This window comes from Spea bombifrons, chromosome 11 (assembly GCF_027358695.1).
Source record: "Spea bombifrons isolate aSpeBom1 chromosome 11, aSpeBom1.2.pri, whole genome shotgun sequence".
NCBI classification, from domain to species: Eukaryota; Metazoa; Chordata; class Amphibia; order Anura; family Pelobatidae; genus Spea; species Spea bombifrons.
This window is the reverse complement of record NC_071097.1, coordinates 12389670-12406841: the sequence shown is the minus strand read 5'-3', so window position 1 is coordinate 12406841 and position 17172 is coordinate 12389670. Positions and strand designations below refer to the sequence as shown.

The 17172-nt window shown below is 39.9% G+C and overlaps 1 protein-coding gene across 1 annotated transcript; it reads right to left on the bottom strand.

Annotated features, from left to right (window-relative positions):
• Positions 1–470: 470 nt before the first annotated feature.
• On the bottom strand, positions 471–8578 carry SAR1A (secretion associated Ras related GTPase 1A). The gene is made up of 7 exons (XM_053450071.1): positions 8440–8578; positions 3937–4007; positions 3724–3843; positions 2907–2972; positions 2360–2463; positions 1907–2038; positions 471–1629 (listed from the first exon to the last, which is right to left on the bottom strand). Exons 2-7 carry the CDS (start codon positions 3992–3994, stop codon positions 1513–1515), a joined length of 597 nt encoding a protein of 198 aa, XP_053306046.1. The 5' UTR covers positions 3995–4007; positions 8440–8578; the 3' UTR covers positions 471–1512.
• Positions 8579–17172: the final 8594 nt, after the last annotated feature.

Genomic DNA, 17172 nt, shown 5'->3' with positions numbered 1-17172 from the left:
AAATAAAGCACGTACTTCGGGGAAAAATTGCAACTTCCCTCCTCTGCTCTCCTACGATTCTCGACACTGATTGGCAGCTTAAAGCAGATGTCCTGTTGGCTACCCCATAACTTTTTTTTTTTTTTAAACTTAAAACTATTGTGGAATAAACGAAATAAAAAATCTGCTTGGTTAAAGTGTTATACTTATATTATCTGGGCACCGATTAAAAGGTTTATCCATGTTGAAAAACATTCCCAATGCCTATGTTTTATAGTTCAGTAAGCAAAACTATAAAATAAGCAACATATAGCCGCCTTATTTCTGTATAATTGGAGCAGTCATCTTAATGTATCTCATCTACTGGTTAGGTTGCTGGTTGTGAGACCCTCCTGTCAATCTCCCCTAGGTAAGGGTCCCTTATTTTTTTTGTACCATATCTGTCTAAACCAATTGAACGATTAAATACAAAAAAAAGAACGAGCTATACATAGTTTTGATAAACGAATTTAATTAGGCTATAAGCTTTGACGGCAACAATTCCCCTTCAAGCTCCCACATTTCTTAAGGCTCACTGGAACCCTTTACCTAAGAATGAAATAATTAAAAAGTGCTTTGTACACACATTTAGGTTATTGACCATCCTTTCCACTACGAAATAAGCACCAAAAAACATCACAATATAATATGTCTGATTGTTTTTACTTTATTGAAAACTCTATCGGCTGCAGACTGGGGCTGGGCAATCCAGTTGTTTTAAAAAGCAACTAAAACAGTGAGTAGGGGCAACACAAAATAAGATGAAATCCATATCTTCAAATGTATTGTCTCACTATTGTTAGTATAACCTTGTACCACATGTGGGTTGATCCTTAACAATTTTCTTAACAATCAGATCTCTTTAGGAAAAAGAAAAAAGTAAGAATGACTCTACAGTATGCACTCAAATATTCATGTGAGGGAGAAAATAAAAAAAAGTATTAAAAAGAGCAGCTTAGAACAGCATGTTTGAAACAAACAGCAGTGACCTGTCATCTTCAGATATTTCCACCCAACTATGTAAAAATAAAAGGCAAGCACATAGTGGTCTCCCACCCCGATCAGACACCAGGGGTAGATTCATTAATGTAGAACAGGCCGGCCCAAAACTATGTTTATTGCAGATAACTAATGCCAAGATAATCAGATCAATATTTTGTGATATATGTAAATACCATTAAATAGTGTAAAGAAAAATAAAGCCTAATACAAACACTACACAAAACAAAATGATAAAAAAGGGGGTGGGCAGGGAGGGACAGATAACATTGCCACATTTTAAAATAGAACTGATTTCTTTTGAATCCATTTAACTCTGGGTCAGAAGGAGGTGCCTCACAAGACTCCTGGTTGTTGTGTTGAGTTAATCACTGCCTATGCGAGTTTGCCTCACACTGATAGAGTCAATCAGGATCAAGTTCGGAGAAGTTTTTTTTTTTTTCTTGCCGTTCAAAACGAGGGATGGGTGAGGAAAACAAAAAAAAAAATAGTGTTTCAGTCAATGTACTGAGAGAGCCAACGGAATCCTTCGCCATAACCCTGCCTCTTGAGCACGCTGCACATAAACACTTCCATTGGACGAGCATTCAGATCTTTCAGTGGCACGTTACCCTAGGGAGAGTGATGGAAACAAGAAGCACTTAGAATTCACATCTGTGCAAACTCTCTGCTATGGACGTACAGGTACATCCACACAAAAGGTTGCTAGAAGCCCCTTAGGAAGAACCTGTATGTCCAGACCATTCACAGCGGCAAGGCCATCTCTTTAATCCACTTGCCAACTATCCCACACTTGCCCCCCCCAAAAAAATGGTAGGCACTTTTTTTTTTTGACGTACCAAAACAAAAATAAAAAAAACCAAAAAAAAACTTAAGATGTGGAGCTTACTTTTCCTGTCGTCTGTCCATACAGCCCAAAGACTTCCCTTAGTCTCTCCTCACTGATTGCTTCGGGTCGGTCAATTTTATTCCCCAAAATAAGAATTGGCACGTTAGATATCGTTTCATCTGTCATAAGCGCCTACAGGAAGAAAAAAAAAAGAAGAAAAAAAGTCAAGAAAATGCAGCAATTATCAATTCATAACATTTTAACACACACACACTTTATACCTCTTGCAAGTTTTTCTAGGAGAAGCAAAAAATAGTGTTCAAACTTAAACATCAGCAGTGTTATAATTATGTTATAATACATAATGTCAATATGAACTCAATTCATATATAACTGTTAAAGTAGTATTGGGGACATATCTATCATTGCTAGATATTTGCAAGCAGAACTCATGTTTTTATAAGGCACATTTTTTATTTGTTTCCCTAACATTCACAGAAAAAGGATTCTTACATTCAGTTCAATTTTTGACTCCATAAAACGTAAATGGTCTACACAATCCACAAGGAAAACAATCCCATTGATAGCTGGTAGGTAATTCTTCCACACACGACGAGCTGCACACAAAATAGGGAAATTATCAGTGTGAAAACAAGATGTATGTTTATGTATCAAAAATCTGCATGCCAGAAAATCAAGCTGTTGCCACAATGCCATTTGAGCCTGGCTACAAAAACATATAGAGATGGACATTTCTAGGTGAAGATTACCCAAGTACAGAAAAGCACACAAATAGTGTAAAGTAAAACTTTACTTAAAAGAAAATTTGAACTTGTTTTGTCAGTTATGCTCAAATAATAACATAAAAGATGCATTTTTGCTATTACAGTGGCATGAATGACACTTCCTATTTTTTATTATTATATGACACAGAGTGGGTACTAAGGATGGTACAGTAGGTTGGTTTAAGGAGATCAGGGTATTCTTGTAATGTGGATAACACTAGATTGACAAGCACACTGTATAAATATGAAGCAAAAAAATAAAATAAAGAATTCACCTTGCTCGTGTCCCCCAAGGTCAAAGGTTGTGAATGTCATTCCAGCAATCGTCAACTCTTCTGCAGCTAGACATGGGGAAAAAAAAAGTTATATTTTTATTTATATAGCGCCAACAATTTACACAGTGCTTCGAAGACAAATTAATTAAAGAGGGCTCTGCTTGCAAGCTTACACTACTAAGATGATCAAAACAATGTGAAAGACTTTTTTTTGTTAACCAACAGGTTGCTTGTAAGGTCTATAGCCTTTAAACCGATGCTACAAGCACGTAGACATGTATGGAGTCCTAACAGAGTCTTGGAATTGCTTTTCCAACTTGTGGCCTGTTGTAAGATGTCTGGTGCGCACGCATCTCTGGTGCACTACAGGTGCTCTTATAATGCGCTGCTTGAGCACCATATAACAAATGCAATTTAGTGTTTGTGGGAAACTGCTCACGTGGGATTGTGTCTTCTATTGGACATTACCCTAGTACCATTATTAATGGCTGTACATTTTCAATCACGAATGGGGCAACTGGTGACGCAGTCTGGGTTGAGAGCCTTCATAGATAGAGCTTTCCTTAAAAGGGGCACTTATTCAGCAAAATGTTTACCTCTGCTTCTTAACTTCAGTTGGATAGCACTGTCAGGATCTCATTTCAACCCAGCAGTGACCCCTCTGCCCTACCGATGTGATAGCTGGTTACATAGCCAAAGGTTAAGACCAGTAAATGGTAAGGGAGGGACTAACACCTTAGACAAAACAATGCATTTCTTTTTAATGGCTCTATATGTATGTCATCATTTCACTTTTAAATGCAAACAAATCACTTACTGGGGTGTAGTGTGGGAACGTGCTGTCCAAGCCGGTCATCCTTAAGCATGTGTAGAAGTGTGGTTTTTCCTGCATTGTCCAAGCCTAAAAACACTAGCTTTCCAGACTTTTTGTATAACCCTGCAAAACAGAATGATCTCATATTAGCACGTACAGGTCGACTGTCATCTGCTTAGCGAGCCAATGTTATATTAAACAAAACAAAAAAATTACCTAAAAACTGCAGCACACTGCTGAAGCCGTTATAAATCCACTCAAAAATGAAAGACATTTCGGTATCTGTCCTACAAAGAGATAAGAAAGCCATTAGCAACATGAACAAAGTTTGCAAGAAAATAATAAAAAAAAGTTAGCATGAAATATGTTATCTATACACTAACTGTATAGAAAGTAACACAAGGGCACAAAGGCTTGTATGTGTATGTGTATACGGCATTTTACCACCCTCGCCAACTCTCCGCTTAACACAGAACATATAACTATGCGGGCAAACTAGTCAACGGGAGAAGTTATATCAGGGCAAACAAAATGTTGCAACAGGTAATAAAGGCAATAAACTGCTGCCAAATTAGGAACAGTTAAGTACCCCAAACTGTATTTACGGGAGGAAACGGGAGTGTTCTATATTACATTTTATGGTATACAAAGTTACATCTTACTTTTGTTTAGTTATCTGGTAAGAAGATGATACTTACCTCAGAGCCAAACAGGTTAATGCACGGAAACCCGGTACGTATATAAAAATATGAGAACTATAACTTAATTAACAATCAATAAGGCATCTCATAATTCAGGCTCTAAACATTATGTGGATGGTAAATACCATTCACATACATGCGGACAAAAGCATTATTGGGGAAGGGCCTATTAATGGGCCACTGACAATTTTGCATTGACAAAGTCCAAATACACCCAGGGGTAGAGAAATGACGCAACAAAACAAAACAAAAGAAATAGTTCTTGAAACTATGAATAGTTTCACTTGAGATCTGGTTTCAAGAACTGACCTTTCCCTAGATTTAACCCATCGTGACCTGACAGATGTTTATGTGATTAGGCATTTAGATGTAGATTAATGGATTTTAATTAGAACCACACTTTCTGATAATTGTATACGCCAAGGTCTGTATACGCACATGCCCAGCAAAAACTCCTAGGAAGAAAATGACATCACCGTGATGAGGTACAGAGGTTTTAGAGGCTTTGATGGTTATTTTTTTTTTTTTTAAATGGAGCCTGGAAGAAATCTTATGTGCAAATTGACTCCTGTCAACATAAAAATAGATAAATCCCCTACAGTTATAGACCTAAAGAGAGGGTAAAAAAAAATCCCTAAGAAGACTGAGAAATCTACCACGGCTACAGCGATATCCCCAAACTACATTGATATAGTAAACAGCCTGCATACATTTCATGTCCTTATACATGAAGGCTACAATTATCTTCAAGGCAGTTAAAAACATCTGATGAGTAAACGATCAACAGGATTTAGTATCCTGTTACACTAGCACTATGAAAAGTTGTTTATGCGTTCTGGAATACACACACAAAGAATTCTTACAAGGCTCGGTCACTTGCTCTTTCTATCTTGGTCACACAAGCTTTTGAGCAATACTTCCAAGTATCTGCTATCCTCAGGGGTTTTCTTAAAGGGACAGCATCACAAATAAAAGCAAACTAATTAAATGGTAAGTAGAATAGTTTTTATTGCGGTATATCTTTGTAAACAAGTCTTTTCTACTGAGCTTGGATAGAGTTAATGCTAAACAAAGTTGTTTTGGAGATAATTCAATATTCACGATGGCTCTCATGTTTTATAAATGCCAATGTAAAAACAGTGTATCTGGCAGTGCTAAGGATTAAAATAATATTTCAGCCATCGTATGTACATTAAAGTGAAACTCCAACCATCAAAGTAACCGTAACGCATATGCTAGCGGAACGGTCCCTTTAAAATGTTGTGGCTCCCTTGCAAAAACTACCCAATCCAACTATGAGGAAAGGGCTCCCACTGATTTCACTGGAGCATTTTCCTGCCAATGATTGGTTGCTTAAGGCAGCCAATCGGTGCCACATAATGCCAGACCATGGATGGGCATTCTGCTTCAGCCTCGCCCTAAAATAATCTCTTTATTAGCAGGTTAAGTAAATGCATATAGATGCACGTACAACGTACTTTCATATGCAATCATTTTTCAGCGCCCCCCCAGGACACCGGTGCCCCTGTGTCCTTTTATCTTTTCTATTTTAAATACTTGATACAACAAAGCTAATGCCAACAGATTAGATTTTTTTAGCTAACCACAACCTGGTGTTACACAAATTCAGAGTGTTTTGTGAGCAATGCTCCAATCTTCTCCTTTTAAAATCTTCCCACTAGCGCCGTGCACAATAAGAGCAGGTTCTAGAAATATTTCATGTGACAAACTGATAACTTGCATTATCTTTCCAAACTTGTGAACTATGAGATGGCAGGTTAGCAAGTTTAGCTCAAACAAGTGAAAAGTACATAGGTCAAGGTAGCCTTCAGGCAAATAACAAGCCGTCGTTGAACTTTAATTCGAATGATGCTCAACAACGATGCCATCTTAGTAAAGTAATCTGTGTATGGTTGGTTGTTTCACCCAACAGAAGGCTTCCTCCATTCATTCTCTTCTTCTGTTTATCCAATGTGTAAGGACTTTAGACCTGATGCATTTCATCGAACATATTTTTACCCCACACAACAGTGGTTCTCAACCTGGTCCACAAAGCACACAACAGCGCATGATTAAGTAACCACCACATTCTACTAAAATAGGGATTCAGAAAAATCACGGACGATTGGTGTGTCTTATGGCATATTTGCCACAAAGCACTAACGATGCTGCAATCTAGACTTATCATGTAAGAGCAAAAAACTTAATATAATTAGATTTTCTTCTATGGAATTTGAATGGATCAGATCGAGAATCTTATATATATATATATATATATATCTGATCTCTGTAAGTGTCTAATGACAAAGAATGCAGAGTAAATTGTTTCATTTCACAACAATGTTAGTCCTTTAATGGGAAAACAACATAAGACTTAAGTAGCACATAGAAACTGAGATCTTGGGAAAAAAATGCAAGAATGCAGTTACTAGTTGAACAAAGCACAATGGATTCTGTGATCCAGTATTACACAAAAGAGTAGGAAACAGTACTTTAACACTTAGAGGGACAATCCACCAGAGGAAATATACTCTTTTGAATTGCGCCTCTCAGTGTTCAGTATGAGATTTTGGTTAGCATGATAATCAGGCACCACCTTACTCCCGGGTGTTTAGATGCTAACTTTAAGATCCAGGTAGGTTTTAATCAATGTGATATGTTTTTATACGCAAACAATGACTAGACCGAGGTCATGCCCTATAACAGGGGTGCCCAAACTGCGGCCCTCCAGTTGCTGCAGGACTACATCTCCCATAATGCTTTTTCAGCTAAGGGGACGGCTGAGGAGTATGGGAGGGCCGCAGGTTGGACACGCCTGCATTAGGGTAAGGCATTTTGACAAAGGCATCTAGATTTAAAAGGTTTTACTTACAAAATCAGAGAATATATCGTCTAAAACACAACCTTTATAAATTCAAAACTAAAACTAGAATAGCAATCCATTATAGACAGCCAAACTCAAGGATCTTACTGCCTCCGTTAGGTGGAATGATACTATGTCGCTTTTTTCTCTTCCCACAGTAGAGGGGTTTAGTTTGGAATTAATTCATTTTATACTATGTATTCTCTTTGGTTTGTTAAGGTATTTGGGTTTAATTTCTGTTCTGTTGCTATTTCAGGTGTGGTTAAGTTTTCGGATACTTGAAAAGATCACCAAAAAGCTGTACCGGTGAAAAAGGGCTTCCAGGAACATAACCTTGCAACTCTTAACTTTTTGGCTAAACAACAAATGCGACTGGATGCTGTCACCTTATATGAACTCAGCGTTCTACAGATCAGTAATTTGCAGCTAAAAGGATGGGACGTTGACATATACTTCTCTGGGACTTGTAGGACTACAATCTAATACATAGCCGGCGAGCATGAGAGTTGTAGTTCCAGAGAAGCTGGACAGCTACCTGTGCAAAACACATTGTGGTGACAACAATTGCCATCATTTAGTGATTCACATCTGGGGGAAAACATTGTTGGAACTCTCCCTGACTCACACAACTTGTGTAAACACAGCATGTGTGTCATTACTTTCGCAAAGTAGTTCATCCACGGGGGCATTTAACACGGTCATGCTAACCTCGCCGTTCGACGTTTTGCGATCACTGATCTGTGTAATGTGAAAAGCCACCACGAGAAAAATCACAATTAGATGAGTGTACAACGGGTGCTGCGGACTAGGGATGTTACATAAAGAGGCAGCCCTGATCCTGACTCGTACATGCACTGAATCCGCTTGCGTGTCACTTCTCGGAGGCCTCTCCCTCTCACTCTACTGGATCCCTCCTCCCTAACTGCATCGATCACACTGCTCCCCTCCAAGTACCCCAACATCAAGGGGGTGATCAGGTGCCCAGTTCTGCTCCAACCCCAAATAATGACTCTCCCAGCGGAACCCCACTCCCAGACTCACTGGCGGGATCAAACTACGGTCACCAGGCTCTATTCGGCGACTAGAATTTCACCGTGCGGGTTGCTGCCACTTTCAATTATTCATGTGCCTAAAAATGTCAATCCTTATCTTTACCTTCTCCCGTCTCTCCACTTCTCCTCGTTCGGTTCCCGGTGGCGGCTCCTCCTCTTCACCCGGCCCGGGGCCTTGGTCACTCTACACAGTAAGTGAGCGAGCAGACACCGCACACCGGAAATACGTAGTGAAAAGGGCAACCTACTGTGACAGCAGGCGTGAGACAGCTTCAAACAGCCAAACTGCGCATGTGCTGAGGGGGTCAACAAACGCGAACTGCGTAACTGCGCATGCTCGGTGAGTGTAGACTTGCGTGTCACCTGCTGACGCATGCGTACTAGCGTAAGCCCAATAAACGCGAGCTATCCGGCTGCGTGGCTTTTCTTAGTCATATGACATGATTTGTGTGACGTTTCATTCGGAATATTACTGGAAGTTCCGGTCTTGCACGTTGTTTACCGGTCGATGGTGTAATGAATACTGTTGAATACTGTGTATTTTTGTCACAGAATTCTATAAGCCCACACGTACCCTTTGAGTGACTATACATTCGTACTCATGGATCTCATGGAAGTCAAACTATAATGTTATTATAACTACAATTTATTGATATCATCACATTATTAAAATTATTTCCCATGCTGTCCTGAAGCACACACGATGTATAAACTCACGGAAATGCATCAATTACTGTTATAAATACCAAATACTGGAAAGTAGCAATTTTCATGGGCTGGTCAGCAATATGTTAAATGGACTTATATATAAAGACAATATAGCTCTTACATAAGTAGGTAAGTAGAATGATAGCGAGGCATTCAGGGACACCGAACACCCACCCAGAACTGCCACTGCAAGGAATTTTGCCACTCTCAAGATGGCACCATCCTTTAAAAAAATAAACAAGTTTCCAAGAGGGCCTCTCCAGACTCTCCTGAGAACTCTGGTTCTCCTTGCAGGTTGAATACAGGCACTGCATTCAACCATGCAAGTCAATGGAGCCCGGGTTTTTTAATCATAATGTGATTAGTATATCTAAAAAGGGGCGCATGGACATGTGGAGAAAAATAACAATACAATACTGTAGCAAGTTCAAAAATATATCTGTGTAGTGAATATATATTGCACTCACAAGAGTAACTGGTAATAGAGGCTCATCAGATAGCGACTGTTCTTTATAAATCCTGTAATGTAGATAAAAAAAACCGCCAATGGTGCAGTATTGTAGGAAATATATTTAATAAGAAAAAACTGGATAAACTCACAAGTAAGTTGGGACAACAGGAATGTTATGCTAAAAGCGCAATGTAGAAACAAGCATCCAGCAAAATAAGAAGTATCCGTATGGAAAAGATCTCTCAACGCGTTTCACCAAACTCGTTGGCTTCTTCAGGAGCAGAATACAGATATTATACAAATAAAACAAAGTAAAATAAAGCTGCAGTCTATAAATCCTCGTCCGTTTGTCCCATTTTTGAAGGTTCCCGGTGGTGTTCCAGCCCAATCACGTCATCGAGCGATTACGTCATCGCGTTATCACGCATTGACGCGATCACGCTACTTCCATCATCCCGGCGTGGTCGCACATTGCCGTAATCGCGTCGTTATACGTATTTCGGCGCTCCCTCACGGCTCGACTTGAATCTTTGTTCCTCCACAGCTTATTTAATAAAGATGATTCAAAAAAACTAAGGAGTGCTTCCTCTATCTTTCAACTTTTTCTGTAAAGGATTCCGGACGTCTCGGGCATAGGTGTTTAAACGGACACCCCGGGTAAAGACAAAGACAGTAAATAAACATATTTAAAACGAAACAATGTATGTGTGTTTAATGACCAATGTATTAGAACCAAGAAAAAGGTAAGTAGAAGTATAAATGTAAACCAATAAAGAATGAAATAAAATGAAGATTAAAAATAGAAACAGACAAAGGGGAATATCAAAAAGGAATTCATTAAACGGTGATTAGGACAATAATATATATAATAATAATAATATAATCCATATTAATTGTATAGAATAGTAAGTATATGTATGTGAATGAATAATAAAATATATGTGTATATGTGTAATTAAATATGTAATAGATATATATAAATATATGAAATTAAAAAATTTATATAAATATATAAAATTAAATAATAAAATATGTATAATAAAATGTATATAAAATATATATATATAAATATATAAAAAATATTAAATGTATAAATATAATTGAGTCAATATAAAAATATAAATAAATTGGTTAAAAATATATGTAATACAGTATGTAAAAATGAGTATTAAAAAATATATAATATGTGAAGAATATATATGTAAATGAGTTTATAATAAAGGGAAAAAATATATATATATATATTTAAATGAATGCTAATATGTCCAATTCAACGTTTAAACCTTCCTTTTTGTATGTTTGGAATTTGTATATCCCTTTTTGTATGTTTGGAATTTGTATATCCCTTTTTGTATGTTTGGAATTTGTATATCCCTTTTTGTATGTTTGGAATTTGTATATGTGATTAGTGAAATTTTTTTTTTTAAATGTAATAAGTAAAAATAGCTAAAAAAATAAAATGTGGTGTGGGGATCAAGGCACTTATATCCACATGTGGTGGACGTGTCCCCGGTTGTGGATATGTGGAAATGGGGTTTTCACCTCATTAGCGAGATAAAAAAAATCTAATAAATAAAATGGTAACATTTAAAAATAATTATGCAGTGATGTCACCGTCAGGGGAAGCCATCCGGTACCAACAAAATGTAAAAAAAGTCCAGAAATAATAAAATACTAATAAAAAAATAACGTTTATTATTATGGAAAGAGTTAAAATACTAGCATTTCAAAAACCCAAGGGGTGTCTACTTAAAAGAAAAAAAAGAATGATTTGATGGGGTAAATTAGAGTGGCCTGGTTCAAATTTAGGGCATAGGCACAGACTGATCACAATGGGAAAAAAGCGCACTTCCCAAATGTGTCTTTTTATCCCCAAACAACCAGACAAACCAACACATGGGTGGTATCACTGTACTCAAGAGATGTTGCTGGGGTGTTGGTGTATCTGGGTGTTGTTTGACAGTAACATATACCAGGAGTGGTAAATTCATACCTGAAATACAATGTGTGTAAAAAAAAAACATACAAAGAATACCACAAATAATTTTGGCTGGTGATAAAATTAGTGCACGGAAAGGGTTAAAATACCGACATCTGAAATACCGTGGGGTGTCTATTTTAAAAAAATATATGATTTGATGGAGTAAATTTAATTTAAAGAACAAACGAGCGGGTACACATCCAGGAGGAACCGGAAATGAAAGCAACCATCAACGTGATAAAATTAAAAATAAAAATCTTTATCTACATCTGTAGCAGGGAAAAGTGACAGTGACAGAGGAAAGGTAGGAAAACGTTCAGTGAGAGTGAATGTTTGTGAATGAGTGTGTGGTAGGGTGACTACACGTCCCGGATTGCCCGGGACAGTCCCGGATTGGGACTTTTAAGTCCCGGGCAGCCTCAGCCCGGGACAATGTATTGTCCCAGAATTAAAGTGCCGTTTTCAGCAACCGATTGGCGCCCCTTTGTCTCCTTCACGAGGTATCTATCTGGGTTGCGGTCCCGGCATGTCTTGTTGAGTGTCGCAATATGACGTCGTATTCCGGCGCTCAGCAGTCAAGCAGCGCGCACCGCAGCAGAGCAAGGAGACAGAGGCCTCGTGCTCTCACAGCAGGACTTCTGGAAGGTAAGTGGACTACAAAGGGGGGGAGGGTAGATAATGAGAAGGAGGGGTAGATTATGAGAAGGGAGGGGGTAGATAGTGAGAAAAAGATAGTGCAAAAGATAGTAAGAATATTGAAATAAATAAAATAAAAGAGTGAGATTGAGTGAGAGAATAAATGAATTAGTGTGTGGATAAATTGTGTGAATGAGGGAGAGAATTAATGAATTAATGTGTGGATGATTTGTCTGAATGAGGGAGTATGTATTAATGTGTGGATGAATTGTCTGAATGAGGGAGAGTATGAATTAGCATGTGGATAAATTGTGTGAATGAGGGAGAGAATTTATGTGTGGATGAATTGTCTGAATGAAGGATAGTATTAATTAGTGTGGATGAATTGTCTGAATCAGGGAGAAAATAAAGGGTTATGTAAATGAAAGTTTGAATTAGTGAGTGACTAAAAGTGTTTATGTGTAGATGTATCATTAATTTGTGGAAAGGCAAAGATGGCACAAGCAGGGTGTTTAGGGGAAAAAGATGGCATGGGACAGACTGTTTGGGGACAAAGATGGCAAGTCTTATGTGTGTTATCTGGGTGCTGGTCAGGTTCTATGTGGGCAGTGTGGACGCCAGGGCTGGCTTTGGGTGTACAACCTGTGATCTATGCCTGTAATTTAGGGGGTTTTATCTATACCTTTATTGCTGAGTTCTGCAGTGCTGTTTCCATGTGCTTTTTGAAAAAATACCATCAGTGCTGAGTTTACATGTGATTTCTAGTTGATCTATACCTGCAATGCTGGGCTTGTGTGTTCTGTTTATCTATAACTGCAATGCTATGTTTCCATACATTATTATTGTATACCTGCAAATACAGGATTTGTTTGATTATATGCCTTCAGTGCTTAGTTCACATGTGAATTTCAATTGATCTATACATGCAAAGCTGGGTTTGTGTGTTAATGTGTTAATCTATCCCTGCTATGCAATGTTTCCATACATTATTTATGTATGTAGTTATGTAGGTTTGTATGTCTTATTCAGTTGATTTATACATGCAAGTGCTGTTTTACGGTAAATCAATGTTTATCAAATATGTGGGATACAGAAAAGAAAAGGGAGGGGAACAAAAACCGTGACATCCAAGTTAGTACATATCAAAGCGATTTCATCCCAACAATCTTCCTCCTAACAATTGTCTGCATGGCGACAGAATAGCAACAGGAGACCCTCGACAGACACATGATATGAACAACACGCCAAAGAGAGGGAGAGGGGTGCCTCAAAGGCTGCCGACTTCAGCTTCGCAGCGAAGGGCACGGGAAAGCAGCAGAAGAGCAGCACCGAGCGTAACAGGCGACTAAATGAGCGCAACTACTGCCGTAGAGGCGCCAGTATCGGAGCAGACTGGCAAAGGGAGTCCCCTCACGGGCACTCGGCCCATTTAGCAGCAGAGAAAGGGGGGGATCGAACGGACAAAGTCCAGAATGGCGGGTGATCGAATGCAGGCCACAGGGGGAAGGGAATGGCACGTGAAAAGGAAAAAGAGTGAGCGACACAAGGAAAGAAGACAATAAGAAAAAAGGGAGGGCGTTGGGGGGGCGGAGGGAGAGGACTGGGGGTGTGAACTCCGGGGTGAAGGGAAGGACCTCATCAGTGAGGGACTGTGCGCAGGCATGAACGGCGGACCAGAAGGAAGCAATACGGGGGCAGTGCCACCAGAGATGGAGTAGAGAGCCCAGGGACTCCCCACACCTCCAGCACTCATCCATCGACCCAGGCCGGTAGCGCAACAACACCGAAAGGACTGATGCACAGGTAAAGCAGTTTAAAGAGAATCAGAAGGAGAAACAGAAAGTCTATTTCGACTCAAGAGTTAAATCTTTACCTGAGCTGCATAAGGGAGAAAAGGTGAGGATTAAGGACAAGGACAATACGTGGACACTGAAAGGTTCCATAGATGAACAAGTGCGACCTAGATCTTACACAATTCAGACAAAGGAGGGAAGGATTATTCAAAGAAATAGAAGAGACATTCTAAAAGAACCAGAGCAGAAATGTTCCAACACTGAATCAGATGGAGTACTTATATTGCAACACAGAGACTGATCAGGTTGTTAGACGGTCTACACGTTGAAGGAAAAGTCCTGAAAGACTGATTAAGTCATGTTAATATATCTATATCCAACAAGCAGTGGCGTAGGCAGGAGGGGGCCAGAGGGGGCCATGGCCCCCCCTACATCATGCTGTGCCCCCTCGTGTGCCCCCCCGATTGAAACGCCGTCTTTTTTTTTTTTTTTGAATAGACCCGGAGTAGAGAGAGAGGCAGCGAATGGTCGCTGAGGAATAAGTTCTCAGCAACCGTTCGGCGTCTCTCAGTCTTCTCCGCGAGGCCTCTGCCTTGTCGCAGTGCCGGCATTTCAAGCCGAGCGCCGGTATATGATGTCATATCCGGCGCTCGGCAGTGAAGCCGTGCACACTGCAGCAGAACCAGGGAGACAGAGACCACCCACCGCTGGACTTCTACAAGCCCAAGGTAAGTGAACTTCAAAGGGGGGTGAGAAGAGGTAGATAGGAGGGAGAGGGGATAGATAGGATAGATTGGGAGGGAGAGGGGGTTAGATAGGATAGATTGGGAGGGAGAGGGGGTTAGATAGGATTGATTGGGAGGGAGAGGGGGGTAGATAGGATAGATTGGGAGGGAGAGGAGGTTAGATAGGATTGATTGGGAGGGAGAGGGGGGTAGATAGGATTGATTGGGAGGGAGAGGGGGTAGATAGGATTGATTGGGAGGGAGAGGGGGATAGATTGGATTGATTGGGAGGGAGAGGGGGTAGATAGGATTGATTGGGAGGGAGAGGGGGGTAGATACTATTGATTGGGAGGGAGAGGGGGTAGATGGGATAGATTGGGAGGGAGAGGGGGTAGATAGGATAGATTGGGAGGGAGAGGGGGTAGATAGGATTGATTGGGAGGGAGAGGGGGTAGATAGGATTGATTGGGAGGGGGTAGATAGGATTGATTGGGAGGGAGAGGGGGTAGATAGGATAGATTGGGAGGGAGAGGGGATAGATACTATTGATTGGGAGTGAGAGGGGGTAGATGGGATAGATTGGGAGGGAGAGGGGATAGATTGGGAGGGAGAGGGGGGTAGATAGGATTGATTGGGAGGGAAAGGGGGTAGATAGGATTGATTGGGAGGGAGAGGGGGTAGATAGGATAGATTGGGAGGGAGAGGGGATAGATACTATTGATTGGGAGGGAGAGGGGGTAGATGGGATAGATTGGGAGGGAGAGGGGGTAGATAGGGAGGGAGAGGGGGTAGATAGGGTAGATAAGGAGGGCGAGGTGGTAGGGACGGAGAGGGGTTAGATGGGGAGAAAGAAGGGTAGGATGAATATTGAAATAAAGAGTCAGAATGAGAGAGATAAATGGATTATTGTGTGGATGCATTAACGAATATGTGTAAATAATTTGTGTGAAAGAATAAATGATTGTGTGAATTAGTGAGTGACTGTAAGGCTAGGTTTCCACTTGGGTTTTTGTCCTGCGTTTTTTTCTTGATGAAAAACGCCAGGAAAAACGCCAAGAAAACTGCCACTGCATTTACCTGTGTTTTGGCGTTTTTTTCTGGAGTTTTTTCTGGCGTTTTAGCCTTTCTGTGGAAATTGCTTTTTTTTTTACCTTAAGCAGTTTTTCCAGCCTTTGCAAGTTAGAAGTTTCACCCAGCTAAAAGGGTTTAGGTTAAATGGCAAGTATCTACCCTCTCCTGATGTCATTTACTTGGTAGAGTTCTACTTAAACACGGCCCGGCTGACCCTTTTGTCTCTTTTCTGTGGTTTGTAAGGCATGCTTTATTCCGAATGTCTGCTCCTCTAGGAAGATTGGCCCCAAATGATGGTGCAAATTGTTTGCTGTTGCTTTTGGCACGCAGGATTCAGTTGGTTTGTTTGTTTGTAATGGCATGTTTGTTCCGAATGGTGTAAAATTCAATATGAACTTTGTTTTGTGTGAAACTGTTTGTTTCCAGCCTATTTCTCGTAGGACACACAGATACTGGGTCCATCCTCTGCATTGTAACTGTGGAAAAAAACGCCACAAAAATGCCAAGGCAAAAAACCCACATGGCGTTTTCATGGCGTTTTTTCTCTCCCATAGACTTCTATTGGAGAAAAACATGTGTCAACATGCTGCGATTTTGAAAAACTGCCACAGAGCCCAAAAAAGCAGAAAAACGCCAAAGAGGACTGAAAAAACGCAAAATAGAAAAACGCCAAGTGGATATGGCATTGTGCGATTTCCTATTGAAGAACAGCTAACATCTGGCTGCAGCGTTTTTTCACTTAAAAAACGCCATGTGGCTGAATTGGCGTTTTTATGGGCGTTTTTAGAAAAAAAAAACCAAGTGGAAACCTAGCCTAAAAGTGTTTGAATCATAGGTGTATTATTGATTTGTCAAAAAAGCAGATGGTATAAGCAGGGTGTTTAGGCAATGGGGACAAAGATGGCACAGATAGTGTGTTTATATGACAAACATGGCGTACGTTCAGCTGTTTGGGGACAAAGTTGACACAATGTGTAATTTGGGTGCTGGTCAGGTTCTATGTGGGCAGTGTGGACACCAGGGCTGGCTTTGGCATGTGATCTATGCCTGTAATTTAGCGGGTTTTATCCATACCTTTAATGCAGAGTTTATATGTAATTTCCAATTGATTTATACCTGCAAAGCTGGGTTTTGGGTCATTCTGTCCGTCTGTATTGGCTATATTTCCATACCTTATTTATGTTTACCTGCAAATATAGGATTTGTATGTCTTATTCAGTTGATCTATACCTGGAGTGCTGTTTCCATGTATTGTTTATTTGATCTATACCTTCAGTGCTGAGTTTACATGCGATTTACGGTTGATATATACCTGCAATGCTGGGTTTGTGTGTTCTGTTGGTTTATACCTGCAATGCTATGTTTCCATACATTATTTATGTATACCTGCAAATACAAGTTTTTTTATCTCATTCAGTTGCATGTGCTGTTTCCATGTGTTGTTTATTTGATCTATACTTGAACTACAGGG

Excerpts from the sequence above, each read along its gene's own strand:
- SAR1A (XM_053450071.1), bottom strand. The coding sequence starts at position 3,994 with ATGTCTTTCATTTTTGAGTGGATTTATAACGGCTTCAGCAGTGTGCTG. Across the intron at positions 2,973-3,723 it reads CGTTCCCACACTACACCCCA|CTGCAGAAGAGTTGACGATT; the intron begins GTAAGTGATTTG and ends CCCCATGTCTAG. Across the intron at positions 1,630-1,906 it reads ATGGACAGACGACAGGAAAA|GGTAACGTGCCACTGAAAGA; the intron begins GTAAGCTCCACA and ends CACTCTCCCTAG.